At 38.7% G+C, this 18,730-nt stretch overlaps 1 protein-coding gene across 1 annotated transcript; it reads right to left on the minus strand.

Annotated features, from left to right (window-relative positions):
• Positions 1-4,521: 4,521 nt before the first annotated feature.
• Positions 4,522-16,679, minus strand: si:dkeyp-97a10.2. The gene is made up of 6 exons (XM_046877521.1): positions 16,509-16,679; positions 15,342-15,398; positions 13,324-13,668; positions 8,586-8,822; positions 6,076-6,172; positions 4,522-4,957 (listed from the first exon to the last, which is right to left on the minus strand). Exons 2-6 carry the CDS (start codon positions 15,391-15,393, stop codon positions 4,897-4,899), a joined length of 792 nt encoding a protein of 263 aa, XP_046733477.1. The 5' UTR covers positions 15,394-15,398; positions 16,509-16,679; the 3' UTR covers positions 4,522-4,896.
• Between the last annotated feature and the right edge of the window lie 2,051 nt (positions 16,680-18,730).

The following is an 18,730-nucleotide window of genomic DNA, read 5'->3' on the forward strand; positions in this document are numbered from 1 at the left end:
TCGAACAAAACAAGCTTTTTTTAAATGTCAAAATGTTAAATTCTTACTTGACCGAGAAAAAACTGGACTTCATTGTGCTGGAGGGGGAAAAAAACCTCCTTGGTACAAGCAGAATCCCAAAGGGTTTGAGTAATGAATTCAGCCAGAAGCTTGTGCATGTTTACACTCTGTTTATTTGTGGCGAATTCGTCCTGTGATGACTAAACCATTCTCAGTCCTTATCAGCCTCTAGTCAGGTGGCTCTTGCAATCCCTGTTCTGCCATCACAGAGCTTCCGAGCCGAGTTGCTCGCTCGATCTGTGCTGCACGAGGTTATACAGCAAATCATTAAATGCGATACTTCGTATTATAGTACGTTTCAACGATTTTCTTTTGCTCCCCAAAGTATCTGAACAGTACAGTACAGTATCTGAACAAGAGTTTCGGGAAACCTGACTCTTTCCGGCCATATGTGATTCATTCCCAAACTGTTACCATATCCACAAAGTCAGAGGCACACAATAGTATAGAATGTTTGGAAGCACTAGCATTAAATTTACCCTTCACATGAACTTGGAGAGCCAAATCTCTCCCAGCACGATGTACACAAAGCCAGTTCCATGAAGACATGCTTTACATGGGTTTGAGTGAAAGATCTTCGAGTGAACCTCATCCCTATTGAACACGTTTGGGATGACTGTGAATGCTGATTGCACCCCAGGCCCCCTCACCTACCTCAGTAACGTCTTTGTGGCTGAACAAGGACAACACCTCCCCAAAATAAAAATAAAAAATGGAACACGCCAACAGATGACCTCTGAAGGCTGCACACACAGTCACAGGGAGCACCGTCGTTCATAAGTCAGTGTGCCAAAAGACATCTTTTCTGAGCGTGTGCTCACCAGTCATCGAGCTCTTCTACATGCTTCCGCACCCACCCTACTCACCAGATTTGGCTCCTGTAGACTTTGACCTCTTCCCAAAGAGAAAGATCTGGCTCAAAGGTCCCCGTTTTGACACCATTGCAGAGATCCAGCATGAACAGTAGAAGATGCTTGACACGCTTTGAAAAAGAAGACTTCGAGGACACATTCCAGAAGTGGCAGGAACGCTGGGGGCGCTGTTTTGCTCAGGCATGTATCTCCTGCTGCCACAGCCAAAGACATTTTATACAACTGTGTTCCTCCAACCATGTGGTAACTGTAGGGAGAAGAACCATATATATTACTCCAATACTGGGTAGAAACAAATTCTTCAGTTGCTTTGTGTATCTGAAGTATGCTGTACGCAAGCCAGTGTTTTGGCTGCAGGTTTCCTGAGCAAGGCTTCAGCTGAGATTACGAGGAAGCGGCCGCAGATAGACTCATCGACCACTTTGTTTTGGAGAAAGAGCAACTTAGGCCAGCTTGTAGCCCACTCTCTGGCTTATTGCACCTCGTTATGGAAATCAGAAATCGAATTAGATCATCATTAACAAGCTGCTCACTGACCCTGAGTGCAGCATGTAAACTGCTCTTTAATTAAAGGAATCCATTTCGGCTGATTATTCCGCGGCTCAATTCGATTCCGGACGCGTGAAGCAAATAAGTGCAAGACCACAGACAGCAGAAATATGTGCGCACTGAGGCACTTGAATCAAAAAAATGGGCTGTGGAGCTTTGAAGAGCTTCCAGTGCTCACCCCTCACTTCTTCTTGAAATAGTATTTTTACAGACGGATACGGGTGGGAGAGTGTAGACACTTCAGAAAACCTTCCTGCTGAGCACTTCTGGTGAAAGAAAATATGATTCTAGTTTCTCTCCATTACTTGCATAGATTCCTATGTGCTTTTTGAACAGCCCATCCGTGTTTGCTGTTATAAAACCTTCACATTTCTTTACATCATCTGGGAAGTTCTTATATTTTAAGGAGATTTGTCCTTGTCACAAGGGAAGGTCCCCTGGTGGTCTAGTGGTTAGGATGCGACGATCTCACTGCTGCGGCCCGGGTTCGATCCCCGGTCAGGGAGCCAACCCCAGCCACCCTTAGCGCCGGTCCCAAGCCTGGATAAATGGGGAGAGTTGCATTTGAAGGGGCATCCAGTGTAAAAACGTGTCAAACATGCGGATGATCCGCTGTGGCGACCCCTAATGGGAGAAGCCGAAAGAAAGTCCTTGTCACAAGGGCGTTAGTAACGTCAGGGACAGATGTAGGTTTTGTGAGGACTCTTCGGGTGTAGTCCGTGTTTACATTCATCCCGAATGTGCTCAATTGGGTTGAGGTCAGAGCTCTATAGCGGGAGATCTTTCACTCCGTGTAAAGCATATGTATTCATGGAGCGCTCTTTGTGCACAGGGGCATCGTCATGCTGGAGCAAATTGATTCTAGTTCTAGTGAAGGAAAAATGTTCTTCTTACGCATCCAAGGACGTCCTGCACAATCGTATAGCTCCAAGTTTGTGGTTACAGTTTGGGGAAGAACCACATCTTTTTTTTTGTTGTGCCCATATAGTGTATCTATGAGTCATGAAAACAAATTCCTTTGATGTTTTTCGGTACGTATAAAATACATTTGCTAGAATCTTCCTTACTTCAACTAAAGGCAGACATTTAAAAAAAAAGAAAAATACCATCAATTTTAAAATTGTGTTTATTTAAAAATGTTAGAACCATTGTGCTTTCTATTCCTGAACTTTTCACCCCTTTAGATTTACAGCATTTGGCAGACACCCTATTCCCCATCCCATCATAAACAAAGGTCAGCCAATACAGTCCAAAGCAGTCATTAAGCTTTTTAAAGGACCATTGACTGTAATCTTTTGCAGTTTCTTTCCCGTAGAATTTGCACAAAAACATAATTTGCCTTCATTCATCGTATATAAAAATATACACTTTCACAAAGTTCCACAACTTAATTGAGGTCCATTGAGGGTTAAATAAAAACATTGCATTCATTTGCATAACTTCATTTGTCCAACTGTGACAAAAGAAAAGCAAAACAGAACACTAAAACCCTGCTTGCATATAAAACATTTCTTAATGGCACAAATGCTCGGTGAAATGATCGGAGGACTGATCCCTCAGAGTTCATATCTTCACAGTATGCAGACTGAAGGTCAAAGATCTTCTTCTGGTTCTCGGAGTCTTTCACCTCTGTTGCTGTAACTCATGTGTTTCCTGAATACACACAAACAACAAACATTTGTCCAATGTCAGGTTTTTATTTTGATGTTTCTATCCTCTGGACGTGTCGTCATTAATTTTGGATATAATTTTTTTTTGGAATCCTACTGATCAAATCCCAGGTTTATGATAGTGTTTGTTCAAACATTATTTCGTTGCTATAGTAACAAGATGATTTTCAAATATTTTAGAAGGAGTCTCCAGTTTCGGTGCTTTATAACAGGTGGGAAACTGCTCTGGTTTCTCTGTAACATGACGAGCAGCCAGAGGTTGCTCAATTTTGTGTACGTCTACTTTTTAAAGTAGATTTAAAATTGTTTTTATGAAGTGCTTCCAGTGCTCACCCTCACTTCTTCTTGAAATAGTATTTTTACAGACGGATACGGGTGGGAGAGTGTAGACACTTCAGAAAACCTTCCTGCTGAGCACTTCTGGTGAAAGAAAATATGATTCTAGTTTCTCTCCATTACTTGCATAGATTCCTATGTGCTTTTGAACAGCCCATCCGTGTTTGCTGTTATAAAACCTTCACATTTCTTTACATCATCTGGGAAGTTCTTATATTTTAAGGAGATTTGTCCTTGTCACAAGGGAAGGTCCCCTGGTGGTCTAGTGGTTAGGATGCGACGATCTCACTGCTGCGGCCCGGGTTCGATCCCCGGTCAGGGAGCCAACCCCAGCCACCCTTAGCGCCGGTCCCAAGCCTGGATAAATGGGGAGAGTTGCATTTGAAGGGGCATCCAGTGTAAAAACGTGCCAAACATGCGGATGATCCGCTGTGGCGACCCCTAATGGGAGAAGCCGAAAGAAAGTCCTTGTCACAAGGCGTTAGTAACGTCAGGGACAGATGTAGGTTTTGTGAGGACTCTTGGTGTAGTCCGTGTTTACATTCATCCCGAATGTGCTCAATTGGGTTGAGGTCAGAGCTCTATAGCGGGAGATCTTTCACTCCGTGTAAAGCATATGTATTCATGGAGCGCTCTTTGTGCACAGGGGCATCGTCATGCTGGAGCAAATTGATTCTAGTTCTAGTGAAGGAAAAATGTTCTTCTTACGCATCCAAGGACGTCCTGCACAATCGTATAGCTCCAAGTTTGTGGTTACAGTTTGGGGAAGAACCACATCTTTTTTTTGTTGTGCCCATATAGTGTATCTATGAGTCATGAAAACAAATTCCTTTGATGTTTTTCGGTACGTATAAAATACATTTGCTAGAATCTTCCTTACTTCAACTAAAGGCAGACATTTAAAAAAAAAAAAGAAAAATACCATCAATTTTAAAATTGTGTTTATTTAAAAATGTTAGAACCATTGTGCTTTCTATTCCTGAACTTTTCACCCCTTTAGATTTACAGCATTTGGCAGACACCCTATTCCCCATCCCATCATAAACAAAGGTCAGCCAATACAGTCCAAAGCAGTCATTAAGCTTTTTTAAAGGACCATTGACTGTAATCTTTTGCAGTTTCTTTCCCGTAGAATTTGCACAAAAACATAATTTGCCTTCATTCATCGTATATAAAAATATACACTTTCACAAAGTTCCACAACTTAATTGAGGTCCATTGAGGGTTAAATAAAAACATTGCATTCATTTGCATAACTTCATTTGTCCAACTGTGACAAAAGAAAAGCAAAACAGAACACTAAAACCCTGCTTGCATATAAAACATTTCTTAATGGCACAAATGCTCGGTGAAATGATCGGAGGACTGATCCCTCAGAGTTCATATCTTCACAGTATGCAGACTGAAGGTCAAAGATCTTCTTCTGGTTCTCGGAGTCTTTCACCTCTGTTGCTGTAACTCATGTGTTTCCTGAATACACACAAACAACAAACATTTGTCCAATGTCAGGTTTTTATTTTGATGTTTCTATCCTCTGGACGTGTCGTCATTAATTTTGGATATAAATTTTTTTTGGAATCCTACTGATCAAATCCCAGGTTTATGATAGTGTTTGTTCAAACATTATTTCGTTGCTATAGTAACAAGATGATTTTCAAATATTTTAGAAGGAGTCTCCAGTTTCGGTGCTTTATAACAGGTGGGAAACTGCTCTGGTTTCTCTGTAACATGACGAGCAGCCAGAGGTTGCTCAATTTTGTGTACGTCTACTTTTTAAAGTAGATTTAAAATAGTTTTTTTTATGAAGTGTTGTATTTAAGTGAATTTTAAATCATATCCGTTACTGAGTACAAAAATAAATACATAAAAATAATGGAAGGAAAAACTAATTGCACCCCAGAAACTATTCATTGAATGATTGATGGGCGAAGAACAAAACGCAGTAAACTGACAAGAAAGAAAGATGCAGACCAGCTGAAAATGAAACGGCGTCGGTTTGAAAGTTGAATCGAATCTGCATTTGCGATTTCACTCATTATAATAAATACCATTTTAACAAGCGATTTCTTTTTGCAGTAAAAGTGAATATTTGTATTTCTTTTTTTGTTCAGACATGTTAATTTGTTGGTGTTCCTTCAGTTTAAAAAACTGTTTAAGATTTATATCTCCTTGTCCTTTTTGAACCACACCAGAATCCCCCCACTCAACCCCTCGCTGTTAAATAGGGCAAATTTGACTCTGAATACATTTTTTAATGAGCTGCTTTTTGACTTGAGTAAAATATTTTATGACTCTTTCCACCTCCACCGCAAACAGGAGAGACTGACGCTTACATTTAATGTTACTCTAAATGGACAAAAACACGACATGACGTTCCGAAGTTACGAAGATAACTTGCCTGTTATATGGGTGATCACACATCCTGTTGGATTATTGGATTATTTTTATACATCTGCATGTCTTTACTACTTTCTGGTCTATTTTAGTTGGAGATGTTCTCTAACAAATCACATGAAACATGATGTCGAATGTCCAGTGAATGTGTTTTATATGTTTGCTGTCATTTGATGTGTATTTGATATGTGTACCTCCAGAGCAGGAAGGCCAAACCACCAGCAAAGAGCAGCAAGAGCACGAGACATACAACAGCTACAGCAGTACCACTGCGTTCTCTCTCGCAGGGCACTGAAACACACAAACACACACACACCATATCGTTTCTAACATGCAGAATCACTGGGTGGAGTAACACGCTTGAAGGAAAGCGATATTTCTCAGCAGATATAAATTCCCAAACGTACATAATTGGTTGGTTTTCTGTTTTTGACATGGTTGAGAGCATAATCAGGTTTGCTGTCTTGGCTTTCTGTCAGATATGTGTGTAGGAGTGCTGTGAGATTGTGAATTGGAATGCCAGTGATGTCTCAGCCTTCCATGCACGATATAAAGTGAAAGTCAAAGGTGTAAAAAGTACCTGGAAATCATACTTGAGTAAAAGAACAGATATCTTACTGCAAAACTTATACCATTATAAGTTCACCAATTCCATTATGACTTGAGTAAAAGTCTCAGCGTATCTGACTTGAGCAATACTTGAGTATTTGTCTTATATTGAACGTAGGCTCGAAGATGCACTAGTCCTCAACACCAAAGCACATGTTGGTGAAAAGCCAAAGAAAAAAAAAGGGGTATCATTCCTTAATACACTTTTACATTTTACACCTCAACACAGCATTCTTGGGCGTAAATTTCATTTAACAGTAGGGGGGACAATAAATATAGAATTTCTCATGAGCAATTTTTGAAGAGGGACACAAATAATACAGTCAAATTGTACTTATAAAGACACAGTGATCCCACAGTGAAACACTTTGCTTTTATCATTATTATTGTAGCATGGAGACTGCGTCATTATGGTCATTTTCAAAGTTTTTCTCAGGTTCAATGACAAAGCAAAACAAGGAATTAAAAAAAAAGTTTACATTTTTATTTAAAATTAATTAAGACACTTAAGAACGGAATAGAAATTAATTATAAAAATACAGTGGGGTCAGTTTGGACGTAGCACAGTGCTCATTTAGTAAATGCACAGATAAACAATATGCTAATTGTGTGTTAATGTTAGTGCACTATGCTACAAGCTATTATAAACAAGCTAACGTTCACTAGATAAGTCATATTTTAATCAATAATAGAGCAGATTCATGGAAAATTCCATCGCTAATCAGCATTTTTGCCGCAACTAATTTATGAATGAGTCTGCATCAACTAGATTAAAGAGAATCGCTTTATTTAAAGTGAATAAAATACCCTAGTTAATGGAGTTAAACATTTATTGGGCCGCAGACACACACCTGACTCGTGTGTGTAGAGAAGGTGAGATGAACTGTGAAACAGGCAGTGGGTCAAACCACTGTGAGGAAGGGGAGGGGGAACTCAACTGTTTCTAAATGCAGTTTTTGCGTTTTCTTTTGTACTTACAGAATTATTTAGGTATGCATACATTTACTTTACATAATAGAGAGTGCAATATTTTTTTATATTTTTTTGGGGGGGACAACCCTCGGATGGGGGGGACATGTCCCCTCCGTCCCCCCCGGGATTTACGCCCATGACCGCATTAACCGAAAAAAAAACACAACAGCCTCTTGAATGAATCTAGAATAAAACTGAGATTAACAAAGACAAAGTAAAAAAGCATTCTTTCAAATTCATGTCATAAATATCATAAACCATTAGGCACATCAAATGGCGATGTTGATATCAGCTGTTCTGCAGAATAAATAAGCCACGGCAGATAAAACTGCTGTGCAAAATGTAACTGGAAAATCCTTGTCAAAATATAGTTGAGTAAAAACTTACATACAGGTAGTCCCCAAGTTACGATGGCTCGATTTATGAAAAAATTTTCATACGATATTTTGGGACACTGCTATTAGGATGTACATATCTCCTGCCTTGTGAGATGCCTTTCTCTCACCATCAGTGGACTGAGTTCAGTTGTCTTGGTGTAAGAGCACTTTTTTGTTTCTTGTTTGTGTTTTAAAGCCCAATTTTAGCTCTTGTCTCACTCTTTTTTATTAGAGTTGCCAGACACTGAAACAGAGCACGTCTGGCTCCGCCCTCCACTCGCAAACCGGCTCTCATCCATGTGCCAATCCTCCACATACATTTATACTGTAAACTTTATACATTACAGTATATATGGAAATTGCTATGTTAACTGTAAACTGCTATATATTATGTACTGTGATTTGTTAAATTATTAACAATTTAAAGTAAACTATCCCATACTGATCATTCTTTAAGACTCCTGGGTAGGCAGGGCCATGCCTCGTAATATTTTCTCAAGTTATGATGGGGTCAATGAAAAGCACTGTAAGTCAGGGACTACCTGTATAATGAATCATAAATGTAGTGAAGAGTAAAAGTTGATTATATTTTTTAAACTTAGTAAAACTAGAAAGTAACCCAAACATTACAAGTACAGTAACAAAGTACATTTACTCAAATACTTCACACCACCAGTGTAAATAAATAGTGACTAAATACTAAATAAATAATAGAAAACTAAATGCTCTCACACACTCGTGCGTACCTGCTGTGTAGGTAGCCGAGCTATGGCCCAGCTTGTTGCTCACCATGCACGTGTAGTGGCCACACGGCGCTGAGTTCAAGTACAGAGACGTTCCATCATCTGACACTCGTCCCACTGCCTCTGTAACTGCAGCTTTCTCGTGAAGCCAACGGAAGACGGGCTCCGTCCCCCAAGCCTCCATGCAGTGCAGGCTGGAGTGTGTCACGTTCACCATCACCGACACGTGATGCACAGCATCTGGTTGACACAAACAAAAAAGAAGGTCCAAGAACATACACCATATAAACAAATGTATTGTGACATTTCCAGCCATATCTGGTTCCTTCACCAAACTGTTACCACAATGTTGGGGCACACTATTGTATAGCTTCACATTTTCACTTTACTTGGACTAGGAGACCCAAACCTGTTCCGGCATGACAGAAAGTGCACAGCTCCATGAAGGCTTGGAGTGGATCTTGAGTGGCCTGCATAAGAGATCTGACCTCAACCCGATAGAACACCATTGTGATGAATTGGAACGCTGACTGCCAGTGACCCCAGGCCTCCTCACCTCACCTACATCACTACTTGACTTTACTAACACCCTTGTAGCTGAATAAGCACAAACCTCCATACTCCAGAATCTGGTGGAACATATGCCTAAAAGAATGGACTAAATGGCGACTAAATGTGAAACAGGATGTTAAAAAAAAACATACAAATCTTACATACAAAATTTTGTTCAAATACTACTACTGTACCTACTGTATTCTTAGGGTACAGTAGGTAACCTCATGAAGAAATTAGTCAGTTTTGGCTCTTCATAAATTAAAATAAATAAAGTGTGTTTATTGTGGAGATGTTTTGGAATAAGTCTCCAGTATCAACACTTTGTATTAGTCAATGATAATGCTGCAACTTTCAAATATAGGAAAATCAACAAATTGAGGTTTCTTGGCAACATGACAAAAGTATAAACAACATTTAACATAGCTATAAATGGATAAAAGAATGTAGGCCATGTTGTTTTTTGAGAACATTTTCGAACACTAAAAAAACCCGTTTGTGTCTTGGAAACACACAATAAAAATTTCCACTCGTTGAAACCAAGTAGTGTCTAGAATTATGAAATGTCTAGAAGTCTTTGCGTCCTTGCCTGTGTTGTAACCTGGAAGAGGTTTCTTCACTCCCCTGAGGCTCTTCACCAGTTCCTCATCAGAAGTTACTCAGATACATAAACCAACATCATCTACCAGTCATCTTATGGTTGTTAAACCCTACACCTGTTTGTTGTTTCAAACAATAAATGGAGGATGATTAATAAATAAATGGATTTCAGCAACGAATACATCCTGCAGTACAAAATGAGACACCTTTATATCTGTGTTATATCCTGATAACTCATAGAATTTTTAATTTATACAGTAGTTCCTGTTTAGTTTATCACCTGGTCTGGTTGTTTTATAGCAACAGCTCATATGCAGGGACTAATACAAATAGTCTAAGAGTAATAATTAATAGCTCGAACAAAGGTTAATGTTTCAGTTAAATGTTTCCCAGAGTCATTCTGATGTGCTCAGTGATATTGTAGATCGGACCGCACCGGCCAGCCTTTGCTTCCGCCCATGGCGCTGTCGCTGGTTAACCACTGTTCCTTTCTTGGAGCACTTTGATAGATACTGACCACTGCAGTCAATATAAACAGCTGAAATATACATCTAGCTATTTGGATGGTTCCACTCAAGAACCATGATAATGGATTTGAAGAGTTTGTTACATTGGCTTATGGCTACAATTACTGTGAACAGTTTTGCACTCAAGTAACCATCATTGAACAGTTGATAACCTCAATAATGATGGAGTTATAATGAATGGATATTGAAAAGTCCAACCCAAATGAGGATTATAAATCTGGTTCCTCTCAAGTCTTCGTTCTCATATTTTTCCCTCATCATAATCATTAAGGGCTTTGCTTATTAGAGATAAAATCACAGGTATTAATTAATGAATTAATAATATATGTTTTTAATCTACAGGGAGTGCAGAATTATTAGGCAAGTTGTATTTTTGAGGATTAATTTTATTTGAGGATTTAATTTGAACAACAACCATGTTCTCAATGAACACAAAAAACTCATTAATATCAAAGCTGAATATTTTTGGAAGTAGTTTTTAGTTTTAGCTATTTTAGGGGGATATCTGTGTGTGCAGGTGACTATTACTGTGCATAATTATTAGGCAACTTAACAAAAAACAAATTCATACCCATTTCAATTATTTATTTTTACCAGTGAAACCAATATAACATCTCAACATTCACAAATATACATTTCTGACATTCAAAACCAAACAAAAACAAATCAGTGACCAATATAGCCACCTTTCTTTGCAAGGACACTCAAAAGCCTGCCATCCATGGATTCTGTCAGTGTTTTGATCTGTTCACCATCAACATTGCGTGCAGCAGCAACCACAGCCTCCCAGACACTGTTCAGAGAGGTGTACTGTTTTCCTCCTTGTAAATCGCACATTTGATGATGGACCACAGGTTCTCAATGGGGTTCAGATCAGGTGAACAAGGAGGCCATATCATTAGATTTTCTTCTTTTATACCCTTTCTTGCCAGCCACGCTGTGGAGTACTTGGACGGTGTGATGGAGCATTGTCCTGCATGAAAATCATGTTTTTCTTGAAGGATGCAGACTTCTTCCTGTACCACTGCTTGAAGAAGGTGTCTTCCAGAAACTGGCAGTAGGACTGGGAGTTCAGCTTGACTCCATCCTCAACCCGAAAAGGCCCCACAAGCTCATCTTTGATGATACCAGCCCAAACCAGTACTCCACCTCCACCTTGCTGGCGCCTGAGTCGGACTGGAGCTCTGCCCTTTACCAATCCAGCCACGGGCCCATCCATCTGGCCCATCAAGACTCACTCTCATTTCATCAGTCCATAAAACCTTAGAAAATCAGTCTTGAGATATTTCTTGGCCCAGTCTTGACGTTTCAGCTTGTGTGTCTTGTTCAGTGGTGGTCGACTTTCTGCCTTTCTTACCTTGGCCATGTCTCTGAGTATTGCACACCTTGTGCTTTTGGGCACCCAGTGATGTTGCAGCTCTGAAATATGGCCAAACTGGTGGCAAGTGGCATCTTGGCAGCTGCACGCTTGACTTTTCTCAGTTCACGGGCAGTTATTTTGCGCCTTGGTTTTTCCACACGCTTCTTGCGACCCTGTCGACTATTTTGAATGAAACGCTTGATTGTTCGATGATCACGCTCAGAAGCTTGGCTATTTTAAGACTGCTGCATCCTCTGCAATATATCTCACTATTTTTGACTTTTCTGAGCCTGTCAAGTCCTTCTTTTGACCCATTTTGCCAAAGGAAAGGAAGTTGCCTAATAATTATGCACACCTGATATAGGGTGTTGATGTCATTAGACCACACCCCTTCTCATTACAGAGATGCACATCACCTAATATGCTTAATTGGTAGTAGGCTTTCCAGCCTATACAGCTTGGAGTAAGACATGCATAACGAGGATGATGTGGTCAAAATACTCATTTGCCTAATAATTCTGCACTCCCTGTATATATTTCGTTGAAGTTGCTTTGGGACAAGGTTCAATGTCCATCTCCAAACAAGTGCTTTCACAGAACTGAGTAACACAGTAAACTTTCACAGAAATGAGCTTCAGGACTGGATCTTAATGAGCGTTACTACTGTAAGCTCTACCAGTCAGCCTGGCATGAGAATTAAGTTTATTTAAGTACAATGAGATTGTGCTGGGCATCATAGTGTAATGGTATTTACTGGATTAGAATAAGGACAAACATATAATGGGCTGCTATTGTAATTTCCTGTTATTGTTCTCAGCCTTCCTGTACAATAACTTGTTTATACCATTTGCAGTAACGTCCTTTGTAATGGTTTTCCACCCATACTTCACTTCTGAAGTGCCTCAGGATTTTCTACATTGGCTACACTGCGTGCCTGGGTTTCCGTTCTACTGGTGGGCATTACGTGGTGAATTCAGAAATCTGGTCAGAAGTTGCTTTTCTATGAAGGATCACAGGATTTTTATAATCACTCTCATTCTATTACATTAGTTTCTACGGTAACAAATCGCAGTAGTTTACCAACTACTTATGTCTTAGATGTTTTGAAGTTTGATTGACTGATTTGAAATTTATCAGAATTGGGATTTCTGACTTTTTCAGTCATATTATCACCGTGTTGCAAAACGGTTGTAAGGAACTTTTTCGGATGCGGTGGCATGAGATTTTCCCTTCTCTTAAACTAGAAGACCTAAACTTGTTCCAGGGTCTGACAATGCCCTGTGCACAAGGCCAGCTTTATGACGATATGCTTTACATAAGCTGAAGTGGAAGATCTTGAGTTTGGAATGAATTGAAATGCTGACTGAAATCCAGACCTCCTCACCTCATGTACATCAGTACCTGACTTTACTAACATCCTTGTGGATGAATTTGCACAAATCTCCACAAGCACAATCCAAAATTTAAAGCAGGTTAATGTAACAGCAAACTGGCACTAAATGTAAATTGGGATGTGCAAAAAGCAAAGAATCTTATTGCCAGGAGTCCACAAACGTTTGTCTATAGAGTGTATATTGGGTGCAATAAGTACATTAAGCTTATAAAAGCTCATAATTTATTACCCAAACTGGTCCAAACAGCTTAAATACCCAATAGTAGATATAATAATAAAAGAATATAGAAATTGACAAAAAATTCTTACCATACTCATGGACGGTACAGTGCGCTGAACTTTGACCTCCTTTATGGTCTCGGACTGTGACTGTGTACACGCCGTTGTCCGATCTCTGGTAGTTCCGTAACGTAATCACGGACCCGCTTTTATCCAAAATCGCCCTTCCTCCAGAGCTTTTATCAGGATATTCAGCTAGCAAGGTTTTCCCAGAATTTTTCTTCCCTTCAGATTCATGCTCCCAAGTGACCTTGGTGATACGATCTTCCACGGGCACCTCGAACTCAGCCTGCAGGACCAGAGTCTCCCCGTTCACCACATAGATGGTCTTCTGGCTCAGGAAACGAACCGAAACACAGGAGCAGTTTTGAAGAACTGCTCGGAGGGACGACAATAATAAAAAAAACAACTTAATCGTTACGCTGTTTATCCGCACAGTAAAAAAGAACAGTTCAATAATCCCAACAGTACAGAAGTCATAAAAGGCCATGCTTTAGGATTTTTTTCTGTGACTCCTTCTCAAGCCTTCTCAGCCTCCTTCTCAAGTGTCAGACACTTATCTGTTATCACTGACAGACACAGATCTTTTTCAGTGAGTGAGTTCCTAAACAAAGTTAACTCGAATGCGATCATCCATGATGCTGCAATGATGCTCCCTATAGAACATGTCGAATACACAGGAAAATGATCACAAGGAAACAATGTTTGATTTGTCAAGATGACAAGAAATTAAGTTGCCATCAAGAGAAAACACGAAAGAAAAGAATATAATAATGCATGGCCTCTTAGGACTCCGTACAACTGATACCTTTTTTATATATACTGTACATGATATCCTTTTTTTTCCACGTCATTACATAATATCACCATTTTAAGAGAAACAGCAGAACTTTTATAGCTAATTCAAAAAATCTGTTGTGGAAGTGACAACACTAAAGGTGTAGTCATATTATGTATGACTTTCGGCCCCTCGTTAAGACCCTCTTTAGTAGAAAAAGCAGACCACTCAGAAAAAAAACTAATTCACTGAAGGTATGGGAGAGCATTTGTTTCTATCGATGCTTACTGATGTTCACAATAATTTCATTATTCCCCAAGCCTTAATCTTTAAGCAAAAAAAAAAACAAGACAGATGGAACTATGGTCCACACAACCATGACACATCCTTCTTGCAATTTTCTCACTCTTGCTTGGAACATATTGTAAACAACCCTGACATACACTAGTTATTTTGTGTCACAATTTCTTCTTAGCTTCCTGCTAGACATTTCTTGTTAGGAATGTTTAAATATACAACAGTGTGGTTTTCACAAAGTTTTAAGGAGTCTCTGGTTTAAAAAATGTGAAAACCACCGCCCTGAATGCTGAGCATTAAACTGTCATCTGTGGAACATATTGTTTTTGGACTTCTTGGAAAAACATAAAACCAACTCAACTAGATTACTACACCACACCATCTACTCCAGGTTCACATTTCAGACAAAAGCATTGGGAAAAATGATTTTTCAGCCATTGGTGTTTCTTTACCAAACTCTTACCTAAAAGTTGCAGGCCCACAATTGTATACTATGTCTTCTGGAACCAGGATGTCACTAGAACTACGAGACCCAAACCTGTTCCAGCATGACAGGTCTGAATGACCACAAATCTCTGCAAATAAACTCCAAAATGTAGTAAAACATCATCCCAGAACAGTTTAAAAGCATGCCAATCTTATTGTTGTGTTCACAAACTTATAGTGGTTGTTTGTTTTTGTGGTCTGATCTTGAAATCATGGTGTGCATATGCAATCAGGTTGTTTCAACATGTTTATCTGAAAAAAAAAAACCACATTCACTTCTGTTTTTTTTTAAAGATATATCCTTTGTGAGATCTTTAGAAACCTGTCCTCTATTAAAACTGTGACTTGGCTGAAAACTACAACTCCATCACTGGCAGCCTGATATACAAACCCGATCCAGGCTATCATTGTCTGCAGCAGGTGTGTTCTGAAGGCTGGATTGGATTCAAGATTCATGGTTTCAGAGAGAGCATTGTTAAAGTCTCACCGAATGCGTGTAACAGGATGCTGGCCCAGAAACACTTTGCTCCAAGGTCCATGCTAGCTGAAAAACAGAAAAGAGAAAAATCATTGTTTCCATCAACACCCACACCTCAGTATTTCTAGGTGTGTCCTGTTTCTCTCATGGATACTTATTCCATTGTTAACACTGTGCATAAACAAGACTTTTGTAGTGTACAACTATTTGTATCTATCTGTTGCACCAATTTGCCATTTGTGTTGCTAGATTTGGCAACATTTGTCTTACCCCTTTAGTGGCATTATTTAAAAAAATAAATCCTAGCAGCTCTCTGAGTAGATATTCGTGAATACATTGCAGTTAATATGGTTCTCCCTTTTACTTTGGCAACCAATCGATAATCACCAACTTTCTCCAAAACCACTCAGCGATCACCACTATTTCCAATCAACCAATGACTAATCACCATTGTTTAAAAAAATACAAATAATTAATCACCATCGTTACAAAAATCAATCACTGATCACCACTGTTCCCAAAACAATCACTTTCAATCAATTACTAATCTATAACCAATCACTGATCACTATTGTTTTAATAAAAACAATCACTGATCAAAATTGTCCCCCAAAACCCAATCACTGGTCACCACTGTTCACAACACCCAATCACTGATCACCATTGGGTCTCAAAACCAATTACTGAACAAAATTACTCTCAAAAGCCAATCACTGAACACTATTGTTCCAATCAACCGATCACTGATTGATTAAATAAAACTATAGTATTTTGTATATATACAAATTACTACTGTGCCATGACCAAATACTTTTTATTGTAAGAAATAAGTATTATTTTCTATTCTGACAAAAATTCTGCATATCACAGTGTCTGTAAAAACTTCTTCATGTATGACATAACCGAGACCTTTTAGCTGCTATTTAAAAATGCACTTCATTTCATTTCCTGAACACGCCTGGCAACACTGTGGTACTCCTGACTTCCAGCACACACTTTAACCACCATGCTGTTTCCTCTACATTTGTTTTTGTTCTGCGGGTGAAAGTATACATCAGTCATGTTGCACAGCTCTATTCTCTGACACAAGTCTTCACCTGCAGGTCAAATCTGTACAATTAAATATTAACAAGATATTTACAGTACAGTCAAACATCACTGTAATATAATTCATACCTGTCTGATGTAGCCAAGGAGGTCCAAACCTCTATGAAAAGTTATTTTTGGCAAAAAACAAAACAGTGCATCAAATTAAGCAAGAAGTTTTCAAAGTATAAAGTTTTTATAAGCAGGCAGTTTGTGTGCTGAGGCCAATTCTGCTGGAGAGGAACACAATGACAGGCACAGTGCAATGAAACCTTAGATAAGCCATGCCCACATGTTGCCGTTGCCAGATCCTCTGACTGCATATTTTGTTTAATTTTTATTTATTTATTATTCAGATATAGTGAAAGTAAAATCCAACGTCGTCATTTATGTGGTCAAATATTCTACATAATGTACGGTAATCTAAATAAGAATTGTTAACTCATTACTTTGATACTAAACAGGTAGAGTGTCAGGGTTGCCATGGTAACCCTCCTAGGCCTGTACCTGTTTACGGGTAGACAAGAAACCTGATAGGTGCTAAGCCACACCCACCTGTTGTGGGTTTTATCTACTTTATATGAACAGTATGGAACACCTGACCTTTCCAGCCATATGTAGTTCTTCCCCAGGCTGTTACTAGATCTTTTAATCTTGACTGCGATGCTATAGAGCTCTAACCTCAACCCCACTGTGGGGGGATTAACTGGAACGCTGATTGCACCTGAGGCCTCCTCATCTCATCTACCTGATGTTACTAACACCCTTGTGGTTGTTCCATCTTCCCAGTAGAGTGGTTATTATAACAGAACATAGGGACAGGAAGGTTCATAGGTGAAGTGGTAACTCAGTGGTTAAGGCTCTGAGTTACTGATTGGAGTGTTCGGGGTTCAAGTCCCAGCATTACCAAACTTTCACTGCTTCGATCCAAGGCATTTAACACTCTGTAATCCAGGGTTGCTGTATCATGGCTGACGCTGCTCTCTGACCCCAGATTCCTACATCACTGGGATATGCGAAGAAATAACAATTTCCCTGGGGAATCAATAAAGTATTTTAAAATAAATATATAAAATGCATAAATAAACACAATTTTTGATTTAAAGCCTACTGTGTTCTTTCTTTTTATCTAAGTTAGTTCTGATAAATGACCAGATGAAACTTTGAATAAATTGGTGTCTAAAACTTTTCTTATCAGTCATTAGTTCAAAGGCCAGGAGGGTTTAATTAAACCCTACTTAACCCCCTGCAAAAAAGTTAAATGAATAAATGTCACAAATCATCTTTATATAGTGTGTGAACCCCCTAACACTGTATTAAAAAGATTACAAAAAAATATTAAAGGTGTTGATTTTCTATACTAAGAAAATTACCACAACTTCCATAGACTTCTACTTTTAATCAAGTAGGTCACACAGATAAATATATCATTAATTATTTATTGTATATTATTATTCATTGAGATTCTTTATGCATACAGGATCATCACTGACTAAAGCGGTTTATTTAGGGTCCGATGTTTAAATGATCATATACAATGCTCAATATCTCAAAGCGCAAAGTCACAAAGGTGTCTTCATTTCATTTAAAATGTATCTTTCTACACTTCATTGGAAAGTATAAAACTATAGTGTGTTGTATTGTACTGTTTGTGCTGTAAATCTTGTGTGATTTCCTTTTTCCTGGCTGCATGTTTCCTGTTTTAGAGTCCATTCAGCAATGTTCCTCTGTTGTCATTGTCATGTGCGAATGCTGAAAAATCTTTCTCATACACATGTAAAAACAACCCACACTCGCTTTAATACTTTAAAACTATAGTGTTTGGTCCGTCCTTTTTTTTTTCACTAATTGATTGAAAACAATCACAAATACAAAAAATGTATATCCCGACAACAGAATTACAAAAAAATAGTGTCGAAAAGTGAACTCACTGATCCCTTTGGATTTCTTTGCAATTTCCCTAAAGACCTATTCTTTTAAGGGTTATTATGGTCTGTCTGTCTGTCTTCTTCATTTCATTTTCCTTTACTTACCATTATGAGAGCAACCTCTCATTTTCTGCAGCACAATACTGACCAAATAAACAAAAGTTGGGAATTGATACCATCAAAATTCAAGGCTTAATTTACTTCCATTTCTGGAGAGCATTACCAGTTTGCTTTTTATGCTCTTTATTTTTAGCTTTTTTAATACAAATTAAAATAACACAAATCCTTTGGGCTTTCATAGACTAATAATATCATCCATAATGCAAATATATGCAGTGCACTTCTGCTCCTAATCAAACAGGTCACAGAAAAATGTATAATTAA

Source organism: Silurus meridionalis, chromosome 21, assembly GCF_014805685.1.
Source record: "Silurus meridionalis isolate SWU-2019-XX chromosome 21, ASM1480568v1, whole genome shotgun sequence".
NCBI lineage: Eukaryota > Metazoa > Chordata > Actinopteri > Siluriformes > Siluridae > Silurus > Silurus meridionalis.

Excerpts from the sequence above, each read along its gene's own strand:
- si:dkeyp-97a10.2 (XM_046877521.1), bottom strand. The coding sequence starts at position 15,393 with ATGGACCTTGGAGCAAAGTGTTTCTGGGCCAGCATCCTGTTACACGCA. Across the intron at positions 13,669-15,341 it reads CATCCTGTTACACGCATTCG|TTCTTCAAAACTGCTCCTGT; the intron begins GTGAGACTTTAA and ends CCCTCCGAGCAG. Across the intron at positions 4,958-6,075 it reads TTGGCCTTCCTGCTCTGGAG|GAAACACATGAGTTACAGCA; the intron begins GTACACATATCA and ends GTGTGTATTCAG.